Raw genomic sequence first — 9128 nt, 5'->3', positions numbered from 1 at the left:
CTCGAAACGTCTGCAAAAGAAAAAAACTATTCTCCAACTATTCACAGAAAAAACTATTCGTTTCTCCATCTATATCTGTGTGTATTGAAACGTTTCCTCCTCGACTGGTACGTGACGTTTCTACCTCTCGATATTCTCATTCATCTCGCGTTCCCGAAGTTACGAAACACGGAAGAACTATTGGTCGAATGTGCTCGTTTGAAGCGAGGAGGAGACGTGGTCGAGTCGGTATCGACGCAAAACCATTAACTATGTATGTACTTCATTTTCGTCGTCACTACGATAAGACCTCGCGGCGCGGACCGATAAAAATCGCGCACACCTGTCGACGGTGGAACGGAGAAGGTCGATGTTTGCCCACGTGCCTAGGCCACGATCTGTAATTTTGTTCGGTAGGCGCGAAAAACCGTCATCGATGCTGCGACGACTGTTGAGACTGAAGGCGGTGAGTAGAGAGAGCCCCGCGAGTCCGCGACAAACTTTGCGCTAGATCACGAGGATGCACGTGCGCGAGGATCGATTTTAGCGCACGAAACGTCGACACACCGCGCTGAGCGCGCGCGCGTCGTGGCGTGTATTTTACTGAAGAGAGAGAGAGGAGTATTAACGAGAATAAAACGAATTGAGAAAAAAGAGAAAGAAAAATACGTGGTAAAAGTACGGACACACACTCAGATTCCTATTTTTTGTCTTTTTTTTCTTGAGTATCGAATTACTTGTATCCTAGGTTGCGATCTGGCTGCTGATCGAATTTAAGACGTTACGGGAGAAGATGGGATATTATTTGAAAATTGTTTCGTATTGTAGATCGTCAACGATAGAATATTTTCAGAGCGTCACGACTTTTTATTTTCCACAATCACGAAACTGGTCGATGTTGTCGAGATGTGTACACGTTAAAAGGTGCAAAATAAAAGTCATCGTAAATCCTGTTTTTCCACGATCGACGTGCCAACGCGTATACCGTACCACGGTGGGGTTCGCTTGATAATATTACGAGATGGTATTTTTGATATGACGCAGTTCTTTTTTTCGTTTTCTGGTGTTTCGAGGTATTCGAGAGACGAGGAAGAGCTGTAATTGTATGCGGAAGCGTGCAATAAAGATAAGCTAGTTGTTAAAACGATAGGGTATTAAAAAAAAAAAAAAAAAAAAAAAAAAAAAAAAAAAAAACAAGGCGAATCAAGGACAAAGATATTATTATGGAAATTCGCGTGTAAAAACTGTGGAAGAAGTTTTTTTTAGGTCTCTTTGAATTGTCTTACGGTTGAATAAAGTTCTCGATCGTTTTGTCGTTGAATAGTGTTATTGTAGAATAATCGTACTGGTAGACGTTTGAAGTAATATAAATAAATATTCTTAATAGTTGAACGTTTCAGTGATATACTGAAGTAAATATCTCGCAATCTTATCTATAATCGCATCCATCGACCTCAATTATCCAAGAAGAACTGGATTTTGCAATAGGAAAAATACCGAAGATAATGGAATTCTAACCAATATATCGCGCGTTTAAATATTTACAACCGTCAGTTCGATTTCGTATAAATAGAAGTCATGAATACACTTTCGTATCTTTCGTATAGCTAAAAACAGTTTTACCTCGTTATTTCAACTCGAATAAACAAATTAGAGGCAATTAAACGACCGGATCAATTTAAATCCATAACTTCACTTTATTTATCTCCTCGACGTCAGACAATTCTAACCAAAGTGCACTTATTGCGTCGACACTTTGCGCGCGCACCACTAGAGGGCAACGAATAACGTTCATTTCCACTGATTTTCCCCAATTCCAACCTCCTACACCTAAAAATCTCTCTCGTTTTAATTCGTACACTCTTCCAAACAAGCCTGTTCGGACAATCCTCTCGAAATTCGTTCGATGGACCATGAAAAACACGATTCATATTCTCCTTTCAACTGTCGCGTTTACGTCATAACGCCATAATCTACGACAACGCCTCCACCTGTCGGTGGATGGCACGAAACAAAAGACGTCAAAGTCGCAAAGTTTCGGTGACCGATTGCACGGTGATACGCGAGCGATACAATGAGAAATTATGCAGAAGCAGGCGAGAATCGCGCGAGGAACGGTGGAAAGGCGCGTGCATAGCGAGAAATAATCGTGGATGAAGATCGGACTGTGCGTTAAGATGATTAGTGGCATTCAAATCGCGTTGAAGAATGCCATTGATGTGGTGAGTGATAACCCTGCTATTCTACGTCGTTATCGTCGATGGTTTTCTTCCTCTCGCTCGCACCACTGGTGCAAACGTGTTCTCTGTTCAATTCATCGCAGAGACACGCTTATATCCGTTTACGTTACGCCTCGTGTCTTAAAGAGAAGCGGGAAAAAACAAGGCGAGGAACATTCGAGGCAGTGTGGTGTCCATCGATCGTAGCGCTGCACGGTGTGTAACATATATCCCCCGCATCGCGTACGACGGTTATTCCACGTTCAAACACCGCACACCGTCACACGTGCCATTGTATTTATTTACGTTCTCTATCTATCGATCTGTATATCCTTCGTTTTAACAAGCCAACCGTTTTCAACGGCGGTGAACATTTTTTTCTCCCGTCACGCCGTGTTTTTTTCTCGTATTCGCCTGATTTAAACGAGCCACGGTTGCCGCCCACGCGCGACAGCCAAACAAACAGTTTTTTTTTTCACGCAACACGCGTTCGTTTCCACTCGAACCGTACACACATCGATGTCGTGTAATCGGCTGAACATGTACGTCGTTATATTTAGCCGGTTATGTAATTATTCGAAGGTGCAACTGAGGACAACTTGTAATCGCGGCTTATTAACATGTGTGCATTTAATAATCTACCGTGTTTCGCGTATTACTTGATTTTTCTCCGCGACGACTCGAAAGACGTAATACGATCTCTGCGCGCCATTTCGATTCCCCTCGACGTTTCGAACGTTACTGATCGATTTAAATCGTTCCGTTGCAGATAGCACCGCCTGCCACGCCGTTGCAAGACTTCACCTATCACTGGAAACAGCTTATGAACTTCTATGTGAACCATTTGACCGACTGCAAAGTACCCATACAAACCACAGGCATACCGAGACACTTGGACAGATTACTGGAGATCCTGCTCGAAGAGGAGAAAGATGAAAACGAACCAGGACCGTGTTTGGAGTACCTGTTGCAGCACAAATTGCTGGACCTACTGGCTACACTGGCCAGCGCTGAAACTCCACCCGGAATGAGGACAGTTTGTCTGTCCTTTTTGAGGAAACTACTGGGAAGATCGAAGTATCCCCTGTTGCACCACACGTCCATCTACGGACCGGTGCAACGACTGATCGCTCTTTGCAATGGAAACCCACCGTCGCCCATGGAGGCTGAGGAGGTCCAGTTTCTCCTCACGCTTTGCTTCCTGGTCTGCAAGTACCCCCACGTGACCAACATCATAAACGACGCTCCTGTTGTACAGAGGCAGAACACGTCTGCTGGGAAGAACTCTGAGAGGCAGGAAGTGGAGAAGGTTACCTATATACCGGCCAGAAGGAAGAACAACGTTAATCCTTTGTTCGAACCTCTGGACACTCAGGCGGTCACGCTTATAAATCCTAATTTATTTAACTCTGATAACGATAGAAGACGGTCTGTCGGGTCGAATAGACCGTCTAGTAAGGCTGACACTACGCGTGGATCATCTAGTCAATCGAACGGATCGGTGTCTCTGAGGGAAGTGGAGAACGTCTCGCAGTCCTCGAGTCCAGCGACTCAGAAACCGATTTGCGACGAGAGTTCGCGCGTTACGGAACAACCTTCTGATTCTCAGGAGGACGACGCCTCGCAGAAGGCTGACGATGCGGCTATGATGAACGAGATAGACACGCATCTGCAGAATCTGCAGGATCTGAGGTTGGACGTGGAGTATGAAGGTGGTTACGAGGAGTCGGGTAGAGTAGATAGGGATGAGAGTTCGACGAGACCGAAGACACCGCAGAAATCGAAATGCCTTCTGTTAGATGCCTTGTTGAGTTACATAAATACCGCGGTAAGCGAGGGGCTTCGATATTAGTGTGATTATGGGTTGTAGATGGTAGGTGATTTTGATTTGAAATTGGCGGGCAAGGAGAGGATTTTAAATCTGAATTCTAAATTTGACTCGATGTTAGAAATTCAAACGAGAATTGTGAAACCTAAGATTTTGAATCTCAATGATTTTTTCTTCGCTTTCATTCGAGAGATATCTCAGAAAAATAAAAAAAAATAAAAGATTCCACCGAGTTTATTTATTCAAAATTTCAAGAGTCGAACATGCGACTGTAGAAAGTCTTAGGAACTTGAAAATCACTTAGAATAATGCTAATTTCTCTCATTGTCAAGTTTCAATCACGAGAAAATGAAATAACCAATGAAATAAAAAGCCGAATTTCTTTTCGACAGAGAGAATAGTTAAACGGTTAAATCTGTTTGTTTATTTTTTTTTCACCCTTTCCAGGACAATACAGTGAGGATAAAAGCCTGCGAGGGTATCATGGTTCTCGCGTCCCTGGAGGATCCGTCGTTCGCCCAAATGATAGCGAACAGCGAGTTGATGATCCTGATACCGAATAGATTAGAGAATCTTTTCAACGCCATTCCAGCGCACGTCGATCCGACAGAAATCGACGGCGTGGACGTCACATGGGGCCTGGATTCGCCGGCGTGGACGAAAGAGAAGAAGTTCTCCGGTTGCAGGCAGGTCGCTGCGTTTTTCATGTGGTTCGATTACTGCAATCAGCTGATTAGAGAAGCACATCCGGCGGTGGCCGACGGACTGGCCAAGAGTATCAGAATAAATTTCCTGGAGAAAATAGTGACGCCAGCATTGGCTGAGCATCACGTTGTTCTGATCACAGCATTAATTACGAAATGCCTGAAGGAACTCACGTCCACGTCCCTGTGTGTAGGTGTGTACACGACTGTTCTCGAGCGGTGACAAATCTGAGCTAACGAATTTTTGAATATTCATCAGCTCTGCGGGTAAAAATAAGACTCAAGTGTCGGATAAAAGAGAGTCTATAAATTTATCGAACAAGTTGATAATCTAACGAAAAAAATTAAACGCGAAGTAAACACCTAAGTTTCGCTCGCTTTTATGAATTTAATATTGAATTTATTGGGGACAAAATTTTATCTAATTTCGAGGACGCGCTTCCGTATTCCAACTTTTTTTTTTTCTTGTAAACCTCCATGAGTAAAAATTTAGAGTTGTAAGGTCCTCCTCGACATTATTATCGAACTAAGTCCTCCATATTTCATATTTTTCTTACAACTTTTCAATGAAGTATTTATGCACTATTTTTATACGACATTTTACTCTTACTTAAAGTGATTTTTTCCGGAAATCTGTCGAACTCCTTTCGGAATTATTTTGCATAACAGTGAAATTCGTTTCAGAAATAAGTTACTGGCTCGTGGGACAAGACAGAGGCCCAGAGATACCGGACGTGTGGACGTCACCTGTATTACACAGGCTGATAGACAATTGTTTAACGGACAGCGACGATCTAACCTTGGAAACGTTGAAACTGTTCGAAGAAATGGTAGAGAAAAGGAACGAGCACATATTGCACTGTCTCGTATTGGTATATTTATCAACGCGCGGTTATTACGATAACACCGCGGCCGATAGCGCGATTACATCGTGGAGCGACGAGGAAGACGAGAGAGAGAGAGAAAAGAAGGGTGCGCTAGACTTGTCCTACGAGCAAAGTCACAGTCGAACGCTAGCGCCTAGTAATATTCATAGAATTGTAAATTGGTAAGCACTCTACCAAAGACAAACAAAAAAAGCCATACTTCATCTCACCTATGAAACGTTTCACGCTGAAAAACATTCTGAAAAAGCAGCTTGTATCGCTTGAAAATACGGAGCGTGAAAAGAAAGCGGTGGAACGATTCATGGTTGTTGAAAGAAACGACACAAAAACACTTAGTCAATAGAAGACCGTAAATCAGTCGTTTGAATAAGACACAGCTGTGTTGACTAAGTTTATTCGTGTACATACATATATATTGAAAACATTCTACAACACCTATTTAGTTTCACTTTCATAGAATAGAGTTTACATGAAAAACATAATACACAAGTTTTTGCACAGTTTTTACCTCGGTATTAAACGTTTCAGTTTCCTGTCGCTGATTCCGCGTTATCTACAAACAGACACGGACGTGAACAATTATGAACGATACATGGCTGACCTGGAAAGGCAATATTCAACCGTGTTGACCGACTGCGCGTTGATGGCCTGGCCGCTTGAAGCTGTGAGCGTGGACGATTCAGCAAGTTCCGACTCCAGGCCAGAAGCTGACCACTGTTCTGTTAGGTTCTACATGGGCCCGTTCATGACGATGCTCTTCGACAAGGTGGCCGGTATTCCGAAGCAAAAGTACGAGATCAACCTGCAGTTGACTGTGGTGATCTCGAGGCTGGCGCTTTTACCTCATCCGTACCTGCATGAATTTTTACTGAATCCTCTATTACCGTTGGCACCCGGCACAAAGAACTTGTTCACCTGCTTGCAAAAAGTCGTCAAGCAGCTGGTGAACGAGGTACCAAAGACGCCGGATCACAAGCAAATGTTGAAGGAGACGCGAGAAAGATTGCTCGAGGACTGTTCTCACGACGGGTAAGGTAGACGGGGATAGATGGATATCGTTCGTTCATTCAGGAATATCGAGTCTGTTATGGTTCTTTGTTTTTTTCTTCTGTTTTAGAGAAAAGGAGAATATCCTGCTCGAAAGTGTGATCGTGACGGAGGAGTTCTGCAAGGAACTGGCCGCGATAGCATACGTGAAGTACCACCACTCTGTGTGATAATCGATATCAAAGAGAACGATGTAAATTATAGGATTTAATTATGATACTATGGCCGAGTAAATTTACTTAACGATCGATCGTCAGTCTAGATACGCTTATATAGAAAATTGTTTTTTGTGATGACTTTGTAAGATATACGTGTATCCTAAGTATAGCGGATATTATATTAATGTTAATATTTACAATCACTTATTTGCACAATTCGGCTTGTGACTCTAATAAAGAAATCATGGGAAAACGCTGTCTTGATGATTTTATTTATTTCCCTAATGACTGATGTTTACCTCCTGTATTTAATTATAATAAAATGACAAATCTGTGACTTTTTAATGCTTTACATTAACCATTATGGAAGATTTTGCATTTTGGTCACAGAATGTGCTGGTTTTTGAAATTGTTCCAATGACTGCAATGGATGTCAACTGGGAATACTTCAGTTTCACTAGTGAAACCAGTTTTGAACTGCTTCATATTGTAGCAAGAATCATATAGAGTTTCAAATGGAGAGTATATCACCTATTTGCATAGAGGCACTTATAAACAGGATAACATCATACTTAAGTGGAAATGTTTGTAAGAATATTTCAATTGTCAAAGTGAACAATGACAATTTAGCAACAAATGGTGATTTACATTTTTCACCTAGCCTTAAAGTATGGGCAAGGGCTTTGAAATGCACAGAGAAATGTAATGGAACATGTGCAACAATTTTGCAACACTTTCTGCATGTACGTAACAATGATACAGATAACAAAACCGGTGCAGATATTGCAAATCAGGTAAAATGTGATATAAAAAATATCAATACAAAGGAGCAAACATAACCTAATTCTAAAAGTGAAATATTGACTTTCATAGGTATTACAGTTGTTAATATCATTTACTAATAATTGGTCAATGAAAATAGAAAAATCTCTGCTGGAGAAAGAGAGAGTCTGTTTATTTTTACAACGTACACCTCTAATAGAAAATTCAATCAAAGCAGCTGTAAATTGTAAATGTGACTTTGGAAAAATTTTATCACATAACAAGGTTTTTAGTTTGAAATCACTTCAAGATAAAGAATCAGAACTGACAACTGCAAGATTACACTTAATACAAAGTGTCACTGAAAAAGTTTTAAATCAATATGGGTGTGAAGTATCAGAAGAGCATTCTGATCGTAAATTTATATTTACCACCAAGTCACAAGGAAATATGGAAAAGAATTATGAGAAGTATGTATGTGGTGTTGTGAAAAATACAGAAACAAATTGTAAAGAGATAAATCTGAAATGGCAGGAATATATCAAAAACAAAGTTGAAGAATTAAAAGAGCTAAATGAACAGAAGTATTTCGAAGCACAAGAATGCACTATGAAAGCAGAAGACTATTTCCTAGAAAAGATTGCACAAGCAACAGTTAAATTTGAACTGCTGTCTGCAAAACCAAGTAGACCTGTTCTTATTGGATGCAATTTTGCAACTGACAAAAGTCCCACAAATACAAAAGGTTCTTGCAACTTACAATTTTAGATGGATATACTAGAATCACAAAAGAAACAATTTCTATCATTATCAGTTTTTAGGTGCATCCTTTATATTATATAATGCAGCAAGAATAACAGCAATTATTGACAAATATAATGACAAAAGGTTAAGAGGAGAATATCCTAACTTAGTACACATTAATGATGTAGATTTCTCTTTATTGAAACAAGAGGTATTGTCTTTGAAAGATTCTGTTAATCAATTAGTAAAGAAAAAAGTTATGAATCAACACCTTTATTGCAGGAAGAATGGGAACTTGTATATAACTTCATTATTGGATATCAAGAAATGATAAAAGATTGCTTGAAATTGGATCCTATTTTTCAAACAAATCCACAAGTTATATGTATATTTCTATCAAGACTATGTCAAAAATTTAGTATTTATTATCACAGAATTAGAATTTTAACTGTGAGTTTTACTCTTGCTTAATATTCCTAACATAATTGTAACCTCTATTATGTGATTAATAATTTATTAATTATATACTGTTGTTTTGTTATAGGAAGCATATGATCATTTGATTCCAACAATGATTGCAAGATTGTATATGTTATATGCATTACAAATTGTGCTTCAAAATGCACTTTCATTACTTGATATTACCCCTGTATCACGAATGTAATGCAACAATTGTAAACTTTTTATATGTCAATATTGCAATCAAATATTTGAGAAATTAGTGTACAAAGAGTACAAAAAATGAAAAGAATTGTATATTTTTTAGAAGATGAATAAAAACACAAACTTTATCAGCGTAA

The 9128-nt window shown here is 39.9% G+C and overlaps 2 protein-coding genes across 4 annotated transcripts; both read left to right on the top strand.

The window, feature by feature from the left end:
- The first annotated feature begins 1982 nt into the window (after nt 1-1982).
- Nucleotides 1983-6989, top strand: LOC108576598 (protein FAM160B1-like). 3 transcript variants are annotated; one of them, XM_017939615.1, is made up of 6 exons: nt 1983-2201; nt 2968-4026; nt 4474-4924; nt 5415-5778; nt 6146-6646; nt 6735-6989. In XM_017939615.1, exons 1-6 carry the CDS (start codon nt 2133-2135, stop codon nt 6832-6834), a joined length of 2544 nt encoding a protein of 847 aa, XP_017795104.1. In that variant the 5' UTR covers nt 1983-2132; the 3' UTR covers nt 6835-6989. The 3 variants fall into 3 exon arrangements, with proteins under 3 accessions (XP_017795104.1, XP_017795106.1, XP_017795105.1); XM_017939617.1 differs by lacking the exon at nt 1983-2201 and adding an exon at nt 2330-2414; XM_017939616.1 differs by lacking the exon at nt 1983-2201 and adding an exon at nt 2819-2887.
- A 342-nt stretch (nt 6990-7331) lies between these two features.
- LOC108576612 (DALR anticodon-binding domain-containing protein 3) lies at nt 7332-8992 on the top strand. Its single transcript, XM_017939633.1, has 5 exons — nt 7332-7616; nt 7696-8329; nt 8406-8539; nt 8611-8778; nt 8873-8992. The coding sequence occupies exons 1-5, from the start codon at nt 7338-7340 to the stop codon at nt 8990-8992; spliced, it is 1335 nt and encodes a 444-aa protein (XP_017795122.1). The 5' UTR covers nt 7332-7337.
- The last annotated feature ends 136 nt before the right edge of the window (nt 8993-9128 follow it).

This window comes from Habropoda laboriosa, unplaced genomic scaffold (genome assembly GCF_001263275.1).
Source record: "Habropoda laboriosa isolate 0110345459 unplaced genomic scaffold, ASM126327v1 scaffold385, whole genome shotgun sequence".
Classification (NCBI taxonomy): Eukaryota; Metazoa; Arthropoda; class Insecta; order Hymenoptera; family Apidae; genus Habropoda; species Habropoda laboriosa.
The sequence above is the reverse complement of the archived record's forward strand: the minus strand, read 5'-3'. Positions and strand labels throughout refer to the sequence as shown.

Excerpts from the sequence above, each read along its gene's own strand:
- LOC108576598 (XM_017939615.1), top strand. The coding sequence starts at position 2,133 with ATGAAGATCGGACTGTGCGTTAAGATGATTAGTGGCATTCAAATCGCG. Across the intron at positions 4,925-5,414 it reads GTCCACGTCCCTGTGTGTAG|AAATAAGTTACTGGCTCGTG; the intron begins GTGTGTACACGA and ends AATTCGTTTCAG. Across the intron at positions 5,779-6,145 it reads ATTCATAGAATTGTAAATTG|TTTCCTGTCGCTGATTCCGC; the intron begins GTAAGCACTCTA and ends TAAACGTTTCAG.
- LOC108576612 (XM_017939633.1), top strand. The coding sequence starts at position 7,338 with ATGGAGAGTATATCACCTATTTGCATAGAGGCACTTATAAACAGGATA. Across the intron at positions 7,617-7,695 it reads GTGCAGATATTGCAAATCAG|GTATTACAGTTGTTAATATC; the intron begins GTAAAATGTGAT and ends TGACTTTCATAG. Across the intron at positions 8,779-8,872 it reads ACAGAATTAGAATTTTAACT|GAAGCATATGATCATTTGAT; the intron begins GTGAGTTTTACT and ends GTTTTGTTATAG.